Source organism: Thunnus albacares, chromosome 17 (assembly GCF_914725855.1).
Source record: "Thunnus albacares chromosome 17, fThuAlb1.1, whole genome shotgun sequence".
NCBI lineage: Eukaryota > Metazoa > Chordata > Actinopteri > Scombriformes > Scombridae > Thunnus > Thunnus albacares.
In genome coordinates, this window is record NC_058122.1 from 14,633,485 (window position 1) to 14,655,630 (window position 22,146).

The 22,146-nt window shown below is 40.5% G+C and overlaps 1 protein-coding gene across 1 annotated transcript; it reads right to left on the reverse strand.

Annotated features, from left to right (window-relative positions):
- Window positions 1–559: 559 nt before the first annotated feature.
- On the reverse strand, window positions 560–22,118 carry LOC122966307 (serine/threonine-protein kinase/endoribonuclease IRE1-like). Its single transcript, XM_044330400.1, has 22 exons — window positions 21,827–22,118; window positions 14,548–14,662; window positions 11,880–11,913; window positions 11,601–11,673; window positions 11,317–11,389; window positions 10,084–10,206; window positions 9,413–9,514; window positions 9,061–9,322; window positions 8,432–8,510; window positions 7,924–8,083; window positions 6,824–6,939; window positions 6,510–6,704; window positions 6,028–6,292; window positions 5,828–5,918; window positions 5,530–5,719; window positions 5,017–5,116; window positions 4,708–4,907; window positions 3,969–4,116; window positions 3,631–3,758; window positions 2,880–3,003; window positions 2,035–2,102; window positions 560–1,946 (listed from the first exon to the last, which is right to left on the reverse strand). Exons 1-22 carry the CDS (start codon window positions 21,902–21,904, stop codon window positions 1,410–1,412), a joined length of 3,261 nt encoding a protein of 1,086 aa, XP_044186335.1. The 5' UTR covers window positions 21,905–22,118; the 3' UTR covers window positions 560–1,409.
- Between the last annotated feature and the right edge of the window lie 28 nt (window positions 22,119–22,146).

Consider the following 22,146-nt stretch of genomic DNA (forward strand, 5'->3'; position numbering starts at 1 on the left):
TGGCACGGTTGCGTGGTAAAAGCAACTTGGTAAAACTTTTAATTTCCCAAACACTTCCTGTAGCTTCTTCTGAGGGATCTCAAAGTGCTTTCATTTCAGATGAGATGTGTAATCCCTCCACTTCTCCATTAGATCAAAGCTATGTCACCACATCCCCAAACATCTCTGTCCTGAATGCACAGAAATAAGATTGGTATTGATCTCCTCCTCTGATGGTAAGCAAACATATTTCCCATCATGTTTGAGTGTTACTTTCTGGCTAAATTGCATTATAGGTGGTTTATATCCTGATCTGTGAGTCTGGTTTTAGATACACTATAACTCTGTCAAGTTAATTAAATGTTAAAAAACATTTAATTAACAGACACATACTGTAGCTACAGTTAACATTGGTTGGAGCACCTGACCTAACACATACTGGAGTGCATACCAGCTACAGTTAAATGAAGACATATTTTTTTAATGTACAATAATAAAAGTGTTACATTTTCTTTGCGACACTGAGCCTTGATAAATATTCCATACTGAGATGCATCAAGATCAATGAACAAACACAATCTTAGTATAAAAAAAATAGAATTTAATGTGCAAGTCATTAACTTCACTTTGACACCCTTGAAAAGTTCATATACATGAGCGTTCTGCAGCCTGACCTCTAAACTCATATTTGACTACATAATCAAATGAGGCTAAAATTACCTACAGTATTCAGATGCTTACCTGAACACCCTTTGGAACAGCCCACTCTTACCGAGTCAGCACGATAAAGTCTTGATTGACAAAAAGAGAAGCAGTCTAGCAGCATTAACTGGAATCAAGCACATTTAGCATAGTTAATTTTAAAGATCTGTACCCATACAGCACAGTGATATTTTTAAAAAAAGGCACATCGGCCACATTAAATGATTTATCATCAATGATCCAAATTCTGAATCGGTCTATACAAAAATATACATACAGTATCTGTGCAGTGAACAGGCTCACTGAGAAATACAACATTGCACAATAAAACTACCCAAGTGTTCAATAACATCCACACAATGTTTCCCACAATAGAGGCCAGAGATTTTTGGGACAAACACTATTTTGGACATGCCATTATAAAATAATAATAAAAAAATTCTCTTTGCTCAGTCCAGCTACAAGATAATGTCCAACAACGCCATGTTGGTTATCTGACCTCTTCAAGGCAGAGACAGACTTGTGGACGGTTCTGTCGGGGAACATTTTAACCCAGGTGAGCAGAAGGCACTTAATTCAGGGTGCAGCTGCTATGCTAGGCAGTGGATCCCAGGCACTGCAGGCCTGGTCCTCACCAGCACACGGCACAGCAACTGAGCCCCACTTGGTGTCCACTCTTTAAGGCAATGCTCCCCGTCTGTGCTGGGTCCACCTGACTCTGGTCCGGTTCACACTGGTTCATTGTCCAGTGTGAGAGGATCTGGCAGCGTGTGCATTTCAGACTGACTGGATCCTGTTTGTGTGAGAGGAACTGTAGTTGACTCTGAGGCAAGTGTCTGACAGTGCAAGTCAGTCTGTGTGCACAGTTCTGGCTCTGCTGGCTGCACTGTCTGAACTGGCGAGTGTGAAGATACAGGCTCATCTGGTGATGTAGAGGGCACTGATTCAGCAGGTGTTGACTCCTGCACTGGTTGTGATGAATGTGTGGATTCCTGGGGTTGTGATGTGTTTGTTGGCAGGTGTTGAGTGCATGGCTCATTTTGTCTTTGTGGCCCGATGTGTGTGTACTGAGCCTGTGTTTTTGCAATCTGCTCTGCAATGGAGTAGTAAGGCAGGAATGGCCTCTCAGGGGCACAGGTCCGCATGGCCAGGTAGGTGTGCATCAGCAGGTGGGGGAAGCGGGAGGTGAAGTAGGAGACAAAGTCATCAGGGATGGAGCCCAGAGTCTCCTGGACCTCAGCGGGCAACTCCCTGTAATGGTGTTTCTGTTGAGGGAGCACAGACAGTAAGGCTGACTGTAGAAATTAGTTTCACTTAACACAATTTATCATAGTTATTAAAATACACTCTTACCTTGTTTCTCATTGCACGAAGGAGGTCTCTGACTGACCCACCCTTATAAGAGCGGAATTTCCGCAGATCTGCAAACAAAAGACACAAAACGGCATGCATCACCCACAGAATGAATCCTTGCTCATTAACCACCAACTAGTAAATAAGTAGGCAAGAAATTATACATCTGCCTTTTTATGCAGCAACTAAAGAATCAGACCAATAAGTGCAATTTAGAAAATATAAAACAGAGAGGTTCAGTGGATGATTTTTAATGTTTGAACAAAATAACATCTGGTATCTTAGACACTTGAGACAATTGAAACAGTCAAAAAATTATGGAAAGTTTAAAATAATTAGTTGTTTTATTTTTATTTTTTTAAATGAAAAGGTAGCTGTTTGAGTGTACTTTTATACTACGCTGTTGTAATATGACACATACTTTAGTCACATAATCACATAATATCACTTTTATCAGTCTGCAAGTTCCTTTTTGCCTTTCTGGTGAAATCATAACATTTGCATTATTAGTCAATAAAACTAAGTGCAAAGTCCAATGACAACCAGTTCAAGAAAATTGCATGAGGTTGTGATACACATTGGGTGGCAATGCTGACAGGAAGCGACAGCCAGAGTCAGAAACTGCAATATTTCCTGGTAACAGGACACAGCTAATACATTCAGTGCAACTCTGAATGTACATCATGCTTGTGGGGCAAAACATTTCTCCAACTGGCTGTTAACTGAAACAGTGCAATACTAAAACCCTAAGTTTGAAGCAGCATGAGAAACAAGAACTATTTTACAAAAAGTGGCTCCAGGAGCTTGTATTTGACATGTTGTGTACACTTTAGTTGGTCTCATACCTGTCTGCAGTGGCACAGTGATATGCTCTCTCCAGTCACCCTTGACAACAGCCCTCCCCCCTCTCTCCAGCTGTCTCACTATTGGTCCGTCCAGCGGTTCCTTTTCTATTCTGTCGCTCACATCCTGCAAGCAACCACAAAAAAGTGAAAAAAAAAAAAAGATTTAATTTCAACTAATATGCCTTTTCTTATTATGGTCTTATTGTAATTGAGAACATTATTATACACAAAAACTTATTTTAACCATGAATGAGTCCCATTTGCATGAATCAAGGTGCAAGTACAGTCTACTATAATAGAATTATTAGACATGACTAATAATGGTTACTAATGGATTGCATCAGCAAGCTTTGATTTGTCTGTAAGGATTGAGTCAACCAAAGGAGATGATCCTCATATATCCTGCAAGTATTCAGAGCTTTTTAGATATTGCTAAGAATCAGCTTTTAATCTAGTCTACATGGCATCACATTAAAATCTGAATAAGTTTTGGTTGGAAACATGTATCAGTGATACAAGCAAACAGAGCATACATACAGATTAATGCAATTTAGAGGAAGGCGTGTGTGTGTGTGCACTAGTCTGTAACAGCACAGTGCACTGACTGGCAGCAACTGCATAAGGATGTGGTTTGAACAATCTTACCTATAACCACATGTCAGTAAAACTAAAACATATGATCACTACAGGAACTTTAACTGCACTTTATTACAAAAGAAATGCATTTTCATATGCGTGAAAAATGACTAACCTGAAAGAACTGCAGCTCCTTCTCCAGACTCCAGAAGAAAGGGTGTTTGAGAACACTCTCTGCTGAAGGCCTCCTGTGGGGCTCCATGCTCAACATCTGCTCTATTAGATCTCTGGCTACAATGTCCCCTAGTAGAGTCAATGATAAAAAACATGCTGTTCATGACAATTGTTCACAAATACATTTTATTCACTTAATAAAAACTGTTATTTCTGCCATCAAAACTGTACCAAACCCTTTCTACTGCACCTAATAATCTACATAACAGAGCAACTTCTTTCTTATTGTTGTACTTAATCAGTCATCTGAGATAATAAAACCACAAGTTTAGTCCTCACCATGTTTGTCAGTTTGCAGATGGTCGAGGGTGTATGTGCCAAGTAGGATGTTTGCTTGCCTCTGCAAAGATTTACCGAAAGGGTGGCTACCCTGAGACACCACGTAGTAGAACACACATCCAGCAGAGAAGATATCAACAGCACAGGTCTAAAAGGGACACAAGGAGTAAAAGGATAGAGGAAGGTCAACGTCAAACATATAAAAAACAATTTAACACCACAAATAATACAAAGTATCAAGTAATATATGCCAACGTTGTTTTTTTTAGTAAATTAGGTTGTGGTTATGCTGCTTATTACATGGCTACAACAACCTAAAATGTCCCTACTCTCTGGAGTCACTTACATCAGATGCTGTGAGCCCCATAAAGGACAAATGTTTTGGGTTGTCAAATTATCACAGGTATTGTGAGGTCACACAGTGAGTTTTGTCAACTTTTCTTAAACTTTTAATCTATTTTTTTATTTTAATGTTTAATCTTTCACATTTCTTGCTCCTTCAGGTCCCACAGTCACCCAATGGACGGTTTGAAGATTATGTTCTGTAAAAACTGGGTAACATTTGGGTAAAAGCTCCTTTGATGGCTCTATTGTTTCATCAACTGCAGCTTATTTTTGTCATAGTTTTATCAGACTTCTAAATAAGATAGTTGTACACTTTTTCAAAAAAAAAAAAAAAATTTCTATATGTTTCCTTAATGAATTCCATGAGAGAGCTGCTACTGTCCTTTGAACTCACCGGGTTGTCTTTACAGTCCTCACTGAGAACCTCAGGGGCGATCCAGCCCTCAGTGCCTGGCACCCCAGACCTTCTGCTGAAACTATGGCGGCCCACCGCCAACTTCTTACACAGGCCAAAGTCAGAGATCATGGCTCGCACCCGACCGTGGGCGTTGGGCATGGACACCAGGATGTTGTGGGGCTTGAGGTCTCTGTGGACTGGAGGGAGAGTATGAAGGTAAGGCAAAAAACAAGCTGTTGCTTTTGGGGTGTAGATATTTATGGGTTATGAGAATGTGAAAGTGGTTTAATATTCAGTGATACATACCTATGTTGAGGGAGTGCAAATGGGCCAGTCCTGACATGGTCTGCTGAAGCAGCATAACTGGCTCTAGTCCATGACGGTCAAAATCCTGCCTCTCCACATACTAGAGATGGAAGATTGCAGTCAGTGCAGTCCAATAAATATAACAGGCTGTGTCATTTTGGTTGAAGTTATGTTCCTTTCTTGTAGTGTTTTTGTGCTGTATAAATAATGACGCATGACATGAAGGAATCCTGACTATTTTCCTCCACTTATTGCTTATAACCAAACTTCACAAAATCACATGGTACAGTTAAACCCACAGAACAACAGCATGCTGACTACACAAAAAAGTAATGCATCATTGTGGAAACATCAATTAAAATGAGCAAAATACTGGAGCTAATTAATTTTGCTTACAAAGCCCTTTTACTTGCAGACAAGGAACTAAGTTTCCCAAGACACCTAAAAAAGTAATTATGCCTGTACACACTCAGGTAAGAAATAAGTTCTCAAGTGTTCTGAGCCATTCAGTACCTCTTGAAGTGAGGCAGCACACAGCTCAATGGCAATGTACTGGAACTGACGGTCCCTCTCAGTGCAGAAGTATCGGATGACATTTGGATGCTCGTCTGATTCCCTCAGCAGCTGAACCTCCCGGTCTGCAAAGCTAAAGCACTCTGGGAGAATTCTCTTGACTGCCACAGGACGGTTGTCAAACTGACCCCTTGTGGAGGAACGATGGAAATGCAACATCGTGATGTAGGGATATTTCTTCAGTGTTTTACTAATTAAATTAAAATTATCATGAATAATTGTTGACTAGTCGACTTACTTGTACACAATGGTGCCCTCAGCACCATGACCCAAGACCTCTTTGGGGTGGAAAGTTATATTGCCCACTCTGACAATATTGGAGTCCTCTTCTAAAAAGAAATATATAATTCCAGTGAAAACTGGGTTATAACTGTTCATTGAAGTGCTGAATAAGCGCAAAGAAAGAGTATGAAAATAATTTTAATTTCTCCATCTTACCTCCATCTTCATGTTCATTGGCAGAGCTGCCCAGCTCAGACACAGACAGATTGGAGTGGTTGGAAGCGCGGGGGGTGACATTGGGGCTGCTGTGGTCTGAGCATTCAGAGCGGGTGTGTGCCACCTCCAGGTAGTCACCGTCTGAGGCCAAACCCAGGCCTACGTCTGCAGGGGGGAACGGCTGCTGCCTCTGGAGCAGCTCCAACCTCTCCTCCATCTGTCTCTGGAACTCCAGGTGCTGCAGCTGCTGCTGCTTGTGTACACTCTGCAGTAACAGAGAACATTATGTCTAAAAATCTTAGAATAACAAAACTCTTCTTTTTGTAAAGTTGTCAGTATAGTTGTTTGATGTGGAATGTATGAGCACTAGTTGCAAGTGGATTTGAGCCTTTTAATCTTGTTTCTCCACATGAAATGTTATCTGTTAACATTAGGTAGAGGCAGCTACTCAACAGTCCACTAGGTGGTGATGTTTGACTTGCCTTAGGGTAGGTAATAACAAAGGCCACCCAGCCCGCCAGGAGGAAAGTGGAGAAGATGATGGTGGCCATGTCCTTTAGCATAGAATCCACAGGGGCCTCTGGCCGCACAATGCGACCACTGGCCCCAGGTTCTTGGATTGATGTTTCAGGCAGAGGAGTAGGGGGGCCGTCATCCATACCACTATCGTTCACCTTCTGCAACATGAAGAGAACAGTGGGGGGTCAAAGAAGTGAGGACAGGGTGAGAAAATCTGCACAGATGCTTGGGTATATCTGACAAATATATTAAAATAAATCACGGGACACACACTGACCTCCTCTACTTTCTTGTCAGTGGTAGGTGGGATGACGTTGCCTTGATTGCGAGGAAAGCTGTCTGGGAACTTCTCCAGGATCTTGGTGTGAGCTTCAGGAGGTGTCTCATGATGACCTGAAATGGAGAGTGAACTCATTAATCATCAGCAACAGCTGCAAAATCATAGATGTACATCTGAACCAAACATTTATTGCAGTCAAGATATTTACATGTTTTGTGTTTAAATCAACAGTAAATACTATATACTGTTAAACTTCTACTCATTTTATCATCCAGCAGAGGGCAGTCTCAGTACAAATGGTCCAGAATGCTGCTGCAAGGCTGTTAACCAGGTACGGCAGGACGACTCACATCACACCCATTTTATGTTCTTTATATTGGCTTCCCATCAGGTTTAGGAGTCATTTTAAGGTTCTTGTTTACACATATAGAGCCCTGCATGGACAGGCATCTGAGTAGATCTGTGACCTTCTCCATCCTATATCGCCATAAGATCACTTAGGTCTCCTGACCAGGGCCTACTGGCTGTCCCTCACTCTCGACTGAAAACGAAAGGTGAACATGCCTTTGAAGTAGCAGCTCCAACACTATGGGACTGTCTTTCTTTAGACATACAGTCTGCAGTCTCTGTAGGAGCTTTTAAAAAGCAACTTAAGACCCATCTTTTCAAATTGGCCTTTGTCTCAACTTGATGTCTAGCAGTTTCTTTTGGTGTACCTTGTTGTCTTTGTTTTTGTTTGTATGTTTTTTCTTTAACTTATATCTTGTGGCTTATATTTTATTTCTGTGAAAGGTGCTTTACTAAATAAACTTATTGCAACGCAGTTACTCAAAGTGCAGTGGACCATTTAAGGCCCTGGACTTCAAAATGCAGTGAACAGAAATGAGAGTGAAACCTTTCAACACACAGTAATCATTTTACAGTAATCATCTTTACTGATGTCAGACCGTATTGTGTGAATTGTTGGTGAAACTAAAATTTCCTCCCTTTTTAGGTGCTGCCCCTGGAGGTTTCTCCCTCACTGTACCACGTAAGGTCTCCTTACTCAGAGTTGATAGTTTAGACCTGATATCATTGTTTATGTACTACTGAAATACCTATGAGAAGCAGGTAGTTCCTCATGAAGTTGATACGGTTTCGCTCTCTGAGTGCAGCGTTGAACTTGACACTGGTGCTAGGTGTGATGACACACTCCTTGTCCTCTTCAGTCTCCTGGCTGTCAGGACCCTCCAGCATGGGGAAGGTGCTGCCACGAGGCTGCGCGTACACACACAGACACACACACACACAAATATTTAAGGAATTCAGATACATTTCCTGTCAGATGCCTCAAAGAAAAAAAAATCAAGTGTACTCTTCTAAAAACAGTATTCTACTTACTCTACACACACACAAACAAACACACACACACACACACACACACACGCGCGCATACCAGGAAACTATTAACCAAAAATGAACACTGATGTAACAAGATGATAAATGTGTAAGTAAATACAAAACTTGCAAATATTTTAAAAGTAAACATGCATGTATTATGTTCATGTCTTGGTGATAAGGACTATGTTTTGCTTAAATCAAGATATACATGTAACTGTCACTCACCACCACAGTGACTCCATCGTGCACCAGAGAGGGAGAAGCATACAGACTGGTAGAGTATTTACCCACATACAATGTGGCCCTGAAAAGAGGAAAAGCATAGTCAAGAAATGGCTTGTTCACTTGTGAAAATACATTACACTATGTCTGTTTAATGCTAAACAGAAGTGTGACAGCACACAATCTTGAGTAAATGTACCATTATAGATTCAAAATGGAGAAGAACAGTTCTCCATCACCTCCCTAAATAGTCTAAACTTTCACAGTGGATCAACCACTGAAAGTCCTATTTGTTCTTTCCAGCAAGAGCAGGTGTGAACACAGTATGTAAAAATAAAACGTGCTGCAGTGTGAAACCAGCGGTGAAACAAGGCCAATCTGCACTCACTTGTTAGATATTACATGTCTAGACCCAACTCCATCCCAACATGAAGCAATCTTAAATAAATAAAGTACGTTTTGATCTCACCCTTTAGTAATTTAGGAACCTATGATTAATAAGTACTAAAGGCTCTGACATGTTTAAAAGTGTTTGGCTAATGTTTGTTCTCTGGATGGTATTCAAAAGTATGACAGACTTTAGAAACCAGATGAATCATTTTAAATAATTTTGCTGATGTCAGTCGGCTTACATGAACTTATTCTTGGGCTTCTTCTCTTTGGGAAATGGGTACTTCCACTGGGTGATGCGGCCAACTTCTCCAGACATGAAAGTGAGGTAACGTAGGGTTTCCACTGCCACATTAGTATGGGGAACTTTACGGAGGCCCTCGCGCTGCCAGATATACATGGCCACCACCGGAGAGTTATAGTTCTGCACCCACTGAACGTCTCCAGATTCGCTGTCCACAGTCACCACGAGTCCATCACCATTGGACACAAAGTGAGCCATCTCTGTGGGGAAGACCAATGAACAGATGAGTAATTGGAATTGTCTGTCAGAAATTTAAGCTACAATAGAACCAGCGTGTCTAAGAGTCTTACTGTATTTGGTGTCATCATCAGGAAGGGTGGAGGCGTAGTCAGAATAGGTGGCATTCCAGCGCAGCTCTCTGCTTTTGGTGTCATACATAGTGATGGTGTACTCTAACAAGAAGATGAACAAGGAGAACTTATCCACACAGGGAAAAAAAATATTTGTATTGTTTTGCTTTCCTTATGTAACATGGACAGGCTTGGGACACTGAAACTGTGTGGAGTATCCATTTCTGGGCGTAAATGCAAAGCAGTGTTGGATTTCTTCTTCTTCAAAAGGTGGGACTCAAAGAATGGAAAACTGAACCTAAATACTGATGTTGGGTGACAAAGTGAGCTTTGACTTGACACCAAGTTAAGGGATAATAGCAAGATTCACGCTCTAGGACATTGTCTACAATTACCCCTGCTTCTCCAGGCTTAAACACTGCTGGTGGTCTTGTTAAGGCGGGTGGGGACATCAGTAGAGATGAGCAGAAGGAAAATAAAGGTTTGCCAACACTTTGGGTTTAGAGTAGGCAAGACAAATAGGCCTACCGATTAGCCAGATGAGATCAACAATTGAATGGGATGGGCTGCAATGCAAACTGATAATCTGACCGAGATAAGGCTGGCCAGGTGAGCAACAAATGCCAGTTGTAATAGCTGAACTTGTGTTGCAGGGTTGTTTTTGTTTTTACCTGTGCGTCCCAGATAGAGCAGAGATGAAGAGGGACACAGCATCTCAGCAAAGGAGGAAGTCAGCGTCTGCTGTTTCTCACCAGTCAGCAAGTCCACCACATACCACAAGTCTTGCTTCTTACCTACAAAAACACAAACAAAATGACTTATCTCTGCCATGATTAAACCATTTATATTGCTTTTGCATATGTATTTCTGTTTAATATTAAACATTTAAGAAACTTGTTACATTTGATATTTATTTTATATTATTTTCTGTACTTTAGAATATTGTCATTGTGTTTCTACTACTGGCACTTCTGACTAATCTGTAAATGTGACACCTATTGCATATCGGTCCACCCAGGAAGAGGGTTTTTCTGTGAGGTTTCTCTCTTTTTTCCTGTTGAAGGTTTTTTTGTGGTATTTTCCTTATCTGAATCAGGGGTTTTATGGTAGAAAGTGCAGAGTAAAAGTACGTAAAACCCTCTGAGACATATTTGTAATTTTGGGCTATCTAAACAGAATTGTCAAATGACCAAAAAGGTGCGTGGTGTACAATAACAAGCAAGCAAAACAACATGCAACCATTTAACCTTCATAGTGATGGGTGTTACCATTATAACACTGAATGAACAACCCATGGCCTCTTTGTACCGGCATCTCATCTGTTTTGTCAGTGCAGGGAGTGTCAGTAATACCCTAATCATAGCTATTATAGATGAGTACAAAAACAACAAAATCAGGTCACAGCTGCTAGGATTCAGAGAAACCAGCTGAGGAGGGAGGATGATCTAGCCTAAGAAATCCTACAAACTCTCATACATGGACTGATTTAAAGAGAGAATTTCAGGCTGCAGCCTTTGTATCTCCGCTATGCTTTGTGCTGGCTGCAGCTTCAGTTGAATGAAAACAAAAGCCACACTGATAATGACTGCGAGGATGCAAATGTCATCTGCTTCCCTTCGAACAATGACACAGTCACTATGGTAGATTACCTTTCCCCTGTTAACTGTTGTAAATTCAAAAGAGCACAAGCTACGACCGCAGGTTGAGTGGAATAGAAAGGTACGGTTATGTATTCTGTTAAAGCCAGATAACACCGGTTTATTAAGGTGAGGAGACACATGGGGACATGGACTGCACTCACTCAACTTATTCAAATGTCACAGCAGTCGATACACACGTAGAGTGTAGCAAACATGCGTTTAACCAAAAGACATACTTAATTTCTTATTGAAAATCAGCCTTACCCATGTAAAGGATTCCATCAGAACTGCGACAGGGAGAGGCGTGGACCAACTCAGGAATAGTGAACGGTAATTTCTGTTTGAGCACACAAATTCAAATCAGATAACCGTATCATCAGACATATCTTATGGGGATTGTCTTGCAGAATGAGCGTGCATTACTTTCAGCATGACTTTTACACACAAATGTTCAGAGAAAACATTTTTCTGTAGAAGAGGGAACTGAAAGGGATGTTTCTTACAAAAGGGGAGAGATTATAGTTTGTGATAAAGTTATTTTCTCTTACTGTGAGGCCTTCGTTGTTCTTTCCTCCAAGAGAATACAGGCTGCCATCATTGGGGTCAGGCAGAAAGGCTGGTCTGCAGGAAAGAGTAAAGAAGGTACAACATCACACTAACAACCAGTAAAAGGAGATTATGTCAGCAATTAGTTTGACTGTCAGATAAGACAAGCTCAACAGGTTACCACAACCATTTGCATTCACCGTCTTTTGTCACAGACATGTGTAACACACAAAGACACATACATGCACACATGCGGAAAAAAAGCTCAAAAAGATACATACTCTGCCACATGTGTGGGGACCTGAAGAACTGGATCTGTGAGGAGAGAACAGGAGACAAGATACAAGTCAGGACTGACAAGAATATTAGCCGACAATAGAAACCATGGCCAGTAGTTGTTGAGCAAGAAAATGGCATGAACATTGATGACATTCAACCGCACAAAGAACACAAAGTCCAAATGAAAACTGATTCCCCTGAGGCAAACAGTCATATCTGCTAACTGCTCTTCATGAATGAGCCTGACAGGTAACAGCTATGGTATTGTATGCGATTGTTTAATGAGCTCATATTAGATCTCATCCTCTTAAAAAAAGTACTTAACATTTTAACCTCTTGCTGAGAAGAGATTGATGAGCCTAAATCATTGAAAAAAATTTTTTACTCTATATTTCAATATTGGAAATAAATGAGTGAGTTGTTAATTTTTCTCCCTGAAATGCCTCCCAGGAACCACATCAAGTTTTTGCATTTTGAACCCCTTTTATTACTAATGTCATACATTAACAATACTGCCTCCCATTTTCCAAAAAAGTACAACAGTGGGTTCTACCCTCTAGGCAGCGATCAGCTTCCGTTCAGCAGAAGATGAAAATCAACTTGAGATAAAGTATGTGATCCATCACAATGAACATTAGTCTTAACTTTTTTATGATATTACATAGTTATATTACTGTTGTGTTGTAGGCTAAGGAAGTGCAGACTTTTCACGTTCAGAGTCTCTGCAAGTGGATTTTCATACCTTGTGGCATGAATAACTGACCATTCAAAAATCTGAAGGAAAAAAAAAAACCTATTTGAAACATGGTCAGTGATAATAATCACAACACAACAATAGTTCTTTAAGCCAAGAGTAAAAGCATGAGGCCCGAACTGTTGCTACTATAAAAACACACACCTCCTAACAGTGTGAACATACAGGGCGTGGACCAGATGGTGCGGATCTCTGTAGAGGTGCCAGAGAGGGTCAACAATAGCTGGGGAAGGGGGTGGGGTCTGCATAGGATTACCTGAAGGTGGTCGATGACTGTTGTGCTCAAGACTCATCCATATTTATTATTAAATGTAATTGCAGAAGGTGGTGAGAAAACAATGGTTTACCATGTTGCACAGAGGGACATTAACACTCATTGGCTGAAATACAAATGCATGTACACAAAGCCAACAAAGAGTGACAAGCAAACAGTGAGAGGACATACATGTGAGCTGAGTTGTGCTGGGATTTTTGGTCGGTGTTGGGTTGTCTGACTGGAACACAACAACAGGTGTGTACAAAGCCTGGTGGAGAACTGGTCAAATTTATATTCAACAGTTCTTCCAGAAAAACAGATGATGCGGAGGAAGCAGCCTCTGCCCGTGATTATTAATGATTTGGCCATTAGGTGGATCTATCCAGGACTTGCAGGCCCACACCACTTTAATTTTACTGTTTCTTAAAATCTTGTTTTCATGAAAAATGTGAGATTATTTTAAGGTTCTGGGTAATTTTACCTGATTTATTTTATTGATTATTCCTTCTCACAGAGTAGGAGAAATTCTTCAACCAAGAAAACTAATGAATGCTATAACAGGACAAATCTTTTATTATGCATCTTATTATTAAAAAAAAGATAAAACTACACAAAACAATAAAAATCTAAAGTAGACATTTTCAGCACACTATTTCCGATAACCCTTCAGTCTATCTTATCTCATGTAACTGTATACACTGTAAAAAGTGTATAGTGCCGACAGTAACATGCTAATCACAGCACATGCTGGGTAAGGGTTACTTACCCTTGCCCATTCTGACCTTGATTACAGACTATATTTGCCCCTCTTTCAGTTAATAATTACCCAGTTTCCATGCCTAACAGAACATCTCACAGCATTTACTCAAGCATGGCCTGAACATAAAATTTCATCTCAGAAACCATTTTGTATAACTCAGTAATACCAATAAAAAGGCAAAAACAGTATTTTTTTTGACAAAATATATTACAAGTATATGCATTGAAACAATAAACAAGGGAAAAGGGATTTTTTGTGGTTCTCAAGTGATCATAATTTAAAATATATGCCCTGTTTACACTCAAAAAATATTTAAACAGCATTAGAAAATATGAATGACTTACAGCAGATTTAGATCTTGTATAGTATTAAGAATGGTAGCAAGTTCAAATCCTGTGTCTTAAATTTTGGTAATGTGGCCTCCATTTTGTTCACATCTGTTCAAATCAATACACAAGTTTGGATAATCATAAAACCCAAGTAGCAGTGACAGGATATGGTATCAACTAGCAACGACTTGAAATCATTCACTGTAATTAAGTCAGTATTAGAGGAGTTAAAGTTAGAAGAGTAGAAAGTTTCACCTATGGAAATTTTGTTCAATTCTTTAAACTTTGAATGATATAACTGGACAATTTTTTTTTAGAATTTTGTTAAATTCTTTAGAAATCACTCTTATTGTTGTGTTCTGGCATACTCTCCATGACATAAATGAAGACTGAAAATGTCAAAAGTACCTCATTGTGGTTCAAAAAACACAATGGGATCTCATTGTTTTCTCTGTGGCAGCACACAAACCCACTTTGTTTTTATTTTACAAATGCAACTATGCCTACGAGACAAGCAGACAAAGAAAAACTTGACAGTGAATCACACTCGACTCTGGTCCCCTCCTCTTACCTTCTTTCAGAGTCCATTTGATAGAGCCTGATTTCTTGCTAACAGCATGCAGGTTTCCATCCAGGGTGGACACAAAGAGCAGGCTTTCAGGAAGGGAAACTGTGCTGCAAAACCCCTACAGGGACACAACACAAAAAAACAAAGAGATGTATACAATCACATCTCTACTCAAAATATCAGACAAACTTATTCATTATGCACATAAATCAAGGTGATAACATTAAACTCAGACATTAGCACGCAGGCATGTGTGAGCATGTGTGCTTCCACTTAAACCCAAAGGTTAGGTCCAAATGTGTGCTCCTGCATTGAGGCTGTGAATAACAACATCAGTCACTAATCACTGAGAGACTACTTATCCTCACATACACCTGAACCAAAGAGAAGTAATATAATAACATTACAGAATGCTAATGAAATTATTCAGACAGTGACAAGTAGAAATCAGGCAGGAAATGAGCAACTGTCTGACAAATGTTACTGCGTTGTAGAAAGAGAGGCATGTTTTCATCATTTCCCCAGTATAGTTGGTGGGGTGATGGGTTGCCTGAGTGCTAACTGCAGCCATGGCCCGCTTTACAAATAAATGCACTTCAGATCAATACCTTACAATGACAGTTGAAGAGCAAACTAGGCTGCCTGGCTAGGTAACTAGGGGCAGGATCGTTGTACAGGGTTGCAACGTGGTGGCAGGTAAACAAAACCAGCATGAGGCTGGGCACGTGTGTGTGCATGTTCTAAACTTCAGAGTTACAGTTAACCAAGCAGCATACCCTATAAGGATGGCTTGTTTTTTAACAGATTTCGCAATGAACTGAGTTAAGAAACTGCTTCAACTTTCCTATGCACAGATGAATAGTGGGCTGACAGGCCATATGGGCATTGGGCACCACTCTTTCCAGAACCCTGTACTCCCACTCACAAATATGGGTGACATGAACAGACATGAGAACACTTGGATGACAGAAGTGACAATACATGTGACAAATAGGCAGTACACTGATACAGTCAGAGGAAACTGAGAAGTCAAATAAAAACTGCAGCCAATCCAGTGCAAACAACTGAACCCATAACCACAACAGCAGTTAAGTGACCCTGCCTCATGACTTGGCTTATGCCAGAATTAACAACACTGTGGGTGATGTGTGCTCTACTCACCCACTATGGAATTTTAAAAACGCTGCTTTTGATAACCAAGCTCTGGGCTTCATCTAGTTTTTGGCACCAAGGTGCAGGAGGATGTCCAATGAGTCGGTTGAGAGCTATGACTGCCCACCAAACCCAAGGAGACCACATGAACTCAGCACGACCTTTGTACTCTGATATAAGCAGTTCTTTCAAATTATATTCAACTGGTAGACATGAAGTGCGAGTTAAGGAGGCTGGGAGAACTTTTCATCAACGATCTTTTGACATTACATATACAAACTACTTTCCAAGTCATACTTCTTAAATGGATTTCTTACTGACTTGGGACTGGGAATGAAAAATCTGGGGATGACAATCTAACCTCTAAACCCGTCATCTTTACCACAGGAGCCTAAGAAAAGCAGAACAGCTTAGATAGACCTCATTCTTCTACTGAACCACGACGGTATTGATCAACATCTCTGACTAATCCCCCTGAACATGTCTCTGGAGGCGGTGCAAACAGCCCCTCCATATTATGCAGATTACCAATCTATAATTACTAACACACTCTTCTCAGCATTTAGCCACTTCTGATGAGGGAGAGAGAAGGTGGGGGTTGAAGTGACCTTAAGCCAGACGCAAGAACCACCAGAGCTGGTGGTCGAGTATGTGGTAAAGAGCAAATGCAACCATCACCGAGTCACTCAGGGCGTTCCTCTTGGTCACACAGCTCGCAATTCCTTACAACACTAACGCCATAAAAAAGGAACAGTGCCAGGGCAAACAGTAATTTTACAACACTCACCATGAGTGTTTTTCATCTTAAACTTAAAATGAGGAAATACTAACATGTTTTAACTGGCCAGATAGAAACCAAGGGCCAAAACAACCCCACAAACTGAAGGTGATGTTAAAATGTTTTCAGTTTCAGAGTTTTTCAGAGTTTCACACTCTGCAGAAGGAAACTGGGTCCTTCCACATTTGCCTACAGATCCCCTGCTGTAATCTCACATCCTATACAAGCATTTGAGTCAATATTGTGCACCTGTGACTGTTCCCACTGGGCTGCAAACTCACATGCATCACACAACTGTACTGGGAGAATCATAACTGATCTGTTTTCGGGCCCCCCGTAACTTCCATCAGGGTTCTTGGTTTCATAAGCAAATGACCTTCCAAACATCTGTTAGCCTCTTAGTTTTGGATGCAAACTGATACTCGACAACAGTTGGATATTTTACAATGTCGGGGTTTATGGACATCTTTTTTACAATGTCTGGCTGCACAGATTGACAGAGGTGGTGAGTTATTAAACTCTTTTAGAGGACTGAACGATTGGGGCATTCCCTTTCATTTCCTTATTCTGTGTGTAAAACAGAAATGTTTAGTTGTTGCGTAAGTGGGTTACATAATACTACAGAACTGGGCGAAACCAAAGTATTGGCAAGTTCTGAGGTCTCCACTTTCCCTTCTGCAATGAGGCCAGACATGGCTCAGAGGGACATTGACTACAATGCTCATGATATCATTGGCAGCTGGCTGTGTGTCACTGTGCTTCACAACCTACTGCATGGTAGACCAACCTAAACAGAGGACAGGCTGTAATTGGCAGCTTTCCTACTGAGTGTACACAAACACTTTAGAAGTGCACCTGATTCATCACCCCTTTGTCAGAAACTCTTGATATGTTGTCAACCAGTGAAATATTACATCTAACCAATAGTTAGGGGAGTGAGGATCTAAACCAGAGCACCTGGGCAAAAGCTGTAATAATACAATGCAATCACTTGTCTTAGAGGACAGACAGTAAATACTGAGAGCCAGACAGTCTCTTCACAGGAGAAAGACTGGATTAAAGATAGATACAGACACACACACCCACCAGGGCAACTGAGGGAGCAGAAGAAGGGAAAGAGGCAGGGATGCTCCAATATGTATTGGCTGATATTGAGTACAAATGACTTGATCGGGTCTTAAAAGCTGATGAGAAAATATGAGAGGCGAACAACTGACCATCACTTGGTGTTTTCACACAACAGCTGTACAGTGAAATGCAGCTGCTGTATTGTTCCCATCCAGTTTTGTGATGGAAACAAACAACAGACCATGGTGGGACTCGATAAGCAACAAGTGTGTGGCTGTATTACACACACGGCCAGATGGATTGTTAGCATCGTCTGCAACTCTGATGAAATCTTCTCGTGTCTGGCTGTCTTACTGAGTGTGTGACAGAGAAAGATTTTCATTTGTTGCCTGACCCTTCAGGCTGCTCTGTGAGATGCATGCAGTGGAAGGAGGCCAATGCAGAATGTGGCCTAAACTAATTGTTTCTGCTGAAAAGTGGAACAGTAGCAGCAATGTCTGCAGCAATAAGCAGTCTGTTTGCAGCTTGCTTGGGTGTCATTTATCACTAGTCATTTGACACGTAATGCAGCAACAGGTTCAAGTTATCAAACGTGTTTTAAAAGTCTATTAAGACATCTGTTGTCCACCGGTCTTTAAATCCTACATGGAGGTAGTCATGAATAGTTTTCCTTCGGGGCTGTATAAAGATGACATAGACCTGAGGATGTTTGATTTCCGTCAGACATCAATAGGAGGGTTGAATTTTACTAGAGTAAGACAGATGCCAATGTTTGCCATTGGGGAGATAATTATTCAAAAGTCAAAGTGGAGATCTCTGGAAACACATTTTAGCAACTTGCAGTGTCAACACAGTCTTTATCAGCTGCACTCTGCATGTTGTTGCTGCAGTGGAGAGGATGTCACGTGTTGCCCTCGTTCATGCACGCTCAGTCAAAGCACAGCCAATCTACTGTTGTGATAAGATAAAAATTAAAGAAGTAAAATGTGGCAATGGTGACTTAAGCTGAATGATTTTGTAAAAGATATCTAATTGCGATTATTTTGACTGATATTGCAACTGTGATATGATTTGCGACATTACAGGAAATGATCGTTTTTACATCATTATTCTCATTTTCATTGAAAAACTTTAAAATGATTATAGTGTGATTTTTGCAGGATCTGTACCAAACACAGATGTTTTCTTAAGTGTGTGGAATGTGATGTGTAGGCCAGGACATCTCTGCAGCATGACAATATTTAATTTAAAGTGGTATTTTGGCACACATTTCACCTCTAACAAATATTGTGCCTCCTGCAATTTGAAAATTGTAATAGGCAAATGTTCAGACCAAGTGGTGACCAATCAATGCGACAAACTACAGCAGAGGAACACATTTTAATCTCAAGTCAGTTAAAGGAATATTAGTGTTGTTATTAAGGGCCAGATGTGTGCAGTGAGGCATGAGCATAATGTGAGAAGACCATCTCCAAACAAACAGTAATAGCTGTAGATCTGCTAGCTAGCTTTTAGTTACACATCCTCCATACAACGGAAAAATCAACCGAGCTTAAAAATAGCTCAATTGTGAAGACGAGAGTCAAAAGAGAAAATGAGTCTTTTCCCTACATCGTTTTTATATCCCTGTCACACACGCACACTTACACACTTATGTCATAGTCTATAGATGGCCTATCTTTTTTTACCCTCACAACACGAGCAGACTGTCCAACAGGCTGACAGAAGACCCCAAGACATGATAGTGGATTATAAAGCTGCTTTAATCTGCTACTTAGCTGAAGTGGTTAACTAGCTTGCAAACTAATAGACTTCTTAAAGATGAGCCAGGCCTGCACAGAATCAATCACCAGCTATCGCTGCAAAAAGGCACACCGGTTATATCCCTGTCTGACTCGATCCTGACTTTCTCATGCAAACTTAAGCAACGACAACCTCATGAGATCAAAGCAGCTGCGGTTTTCAGAGGTAGGCACATCAGTCACTCTCCATCGACCGCAAGACCCCAGTGCATGAGGAGGAACCCTGGATGTCCCCTGATCTAAGAGCCGGCTGGCTTAGATGTTTGATGAACAACATGACATTGTATTAAAGCTGCAACTAAACTATTTTCATTGTCCATGTATCTGTTATTTTCTTGATTAAAATCAATAAGATGATTGGTCTATAATATGTTGATCACTGTTTGCCAAAGCCCAAGTAGCAACCTAAAAATACATCTTATAGAGACTCTTCATTTACTGTTTAGTTGTAAAGATTTTGACTTTAATAGTCTGTACAATGAAGTTTTATGTTGTTAACAGGATAAATGTTGTGTGATTGATGGCAACTTATATCAGCCAGGGAGGCTGAAAAAATTCTGTAGCCTTTGAATATTACAGATGTGAACGAGTCTGAGGTGAACAGGTCCAGCAAACAAGTCTGAGTGGCGGCGGATTTATGGTCGGCATTCTAACTGACAGGTAGTCGTCGGCAGACTGTAGGCGATACAATATGTTGCTTACATGAAAATTCATTCTAAATGTATTTGCAAAATAATTGAGTGATATAGAGGTGAAATAAACGCTGTCATGATTACCACAAATAGCCTATATATCATGTTAATTAGCTACCCTATCATACAGCTCACTAAAACAGACTGGTTGAAAGCTGGATAGATTACTCTGACAACATTTCATTACAATGGGATCTGATGTAACGAGTATTTCTGTGACTTCCTGTATAAACTGGGAAGGCGCCAGAGAACCGTTAGTCGTCACTGCAGTGTTTTATTGTCACTTCCCCATGTTGCAATCTCCTACTCAACTTTCCAGGTAAGTTAAGATAAATCCCAAACGACTCGTTGGACTCATCCGGATCTGGCTCAGCTTCAACAAGTTAGCTAGCTCACTTTTTGTGTCAGCAACTAAATACTATAAAATCCATATCCTGTTAGTGGTAAAAAGTGAAGAAAACAACAGTTTGATTTCAGCACAGGGTTCTTGGTGTTTTCATACTTTTGCTGGATTAGGTCGCATTGCAATTAATCTGATAATACCTAGTCATAAGCAGCACATATGTTTGTGTGCTGGTTGTGCATTGCTCTGGTGCAGGTAATGCATGATTTGATCAAGGTAACCACAAAAGACAATCAAGTATAACCACACTGTGCTTTGGCGACGTAGAACTTTTCAAATTAGAGACTACAGATGGAGCATTACTGAATCTGTCCTGCTGCTTTCAGATGTCTCTTGAGATCTTACCAACAGAAGGGAAGGTTTTTATACAGTTTAAAGCTTCGGTGGATGACAGATAGTCTTTACCTCAGCACAGAGACAGCTACTTTCTTGTATTAAGCTTTTCTTTAAGTCTGATCTAAATGAGTGTACTGTTGGGAAAGAACCTACTGAAAGTGTCTATTATGCATTTCCTGTGTATTTCTGTCTTAGTCTCATTTCATTTGGAATCAAAAGTTGAAGTTGCCCAGAAAACAGACTCTGTCCACTGACATCTACCAGTCAGCACCACAACAACAACAACAAAAAACAATTTTCACTTTCACACTGACCCATCACCTTGCACCAAGCAGGGCACAGAAATAATCAGTGATTTTTTATTGACACTGATATTGCTTGGCAAGCAGAGAACAAGTGTTACATTAACCATATAAGCTATAAATATTAATATCTGACTAAGCCCGCACAACATCAACACAATGCGTCAGGTATACTGTTCCGATGACCTAGTATGATAACGCTTTTATTAAATTCACTACTTTGCTCATACTATTCTGATATATTTCGGGGGTGTTGATGAAATAACACTAGGGCCTCTAATCAATAAACATGAGCTTAACACATATACACATAGCAGAATATCTCCTAGTCCACTAGCACACATTTTTTCCTAATTCTCACCTGCTGAAGTTGCTGATAGCAAATGGCAAATATAGTTTCATACCCTGTTATAACAGGTCTCCTTGGCCCGACCTGCTTGACTGATGAATTGGAAATAATGTACATTGACAATTCAATGTTGCTTCATTTAACTGCAGAATATTTGAAGCTCAAAACTTAACAAGCACTTTTCAAGCTAACGTTAGCTTACTTCTGTCATGACCAGAAAGCACGCAGCATACAGACAGCATGAAAGCCTCACTGAATAACTAATATTTTTAGCTTGGACCACTAATACTTGTACCTCTGAAGGCAGAAAAATCAGTGTTAGGTCAAAAGAGTAGTTTAACGAGCAACACCGAGCCAATATTATCTAACTTAAGCTAGCTTATCCAGTTAGCCCTCTTACCTTTTGTGGGAGACCAGCGCAGCAAAGCAACGCCAAAATGCACCACAACAGGGCCCGACTGCTCACTGTCCAGTCCATGTTTTCTGGTCTTAAACCGGGATAGACAGTTGGTCCGGACGGCTGTAGACTACATAGAAAACGCGATTTGGCTCACGACCAGATGTTACGAAATTTTTATAAACGTTGAAACATTAATGGCAGTAGTGGCGAGCACAACGTTAGATCCGCTTCTTCCTGAAATGAGAAATGTGGGGGTTGGACTTTGGGATAGATATCCACACGAGTGGAGGAGGGGAGATGTAGAGTCAGTATGAACCAAT

What these genes read in the sequence shown, in the direction of transcription:
- LOC122966307 (XM_044330400.1), bottom strand. Translation starts at nt 21,904, where the DNA reads ATGGACTGGACAGTGAGCAGTCGGGCCCTGTTGTGGTGCATTTTGGCG. An exon ending in ACGATGGAGTCACTGTGGTG is followed by an intron (nt 8,084 to 8,431) that starts GTGAGTGACAGT and finishes GTGTACGCGCAG; the next exon opens with CCTCGTGGCAGCACCTTCCC. An exon ending in GAGGGCACCATTGTGTACAA is followed by an intron (nt 5,720 to 5,827) that starts GTAAGTCGACTA and finishes TTCCTCCACAAG; the next exon opens with GGGTCAGTTTGACAACCGTC.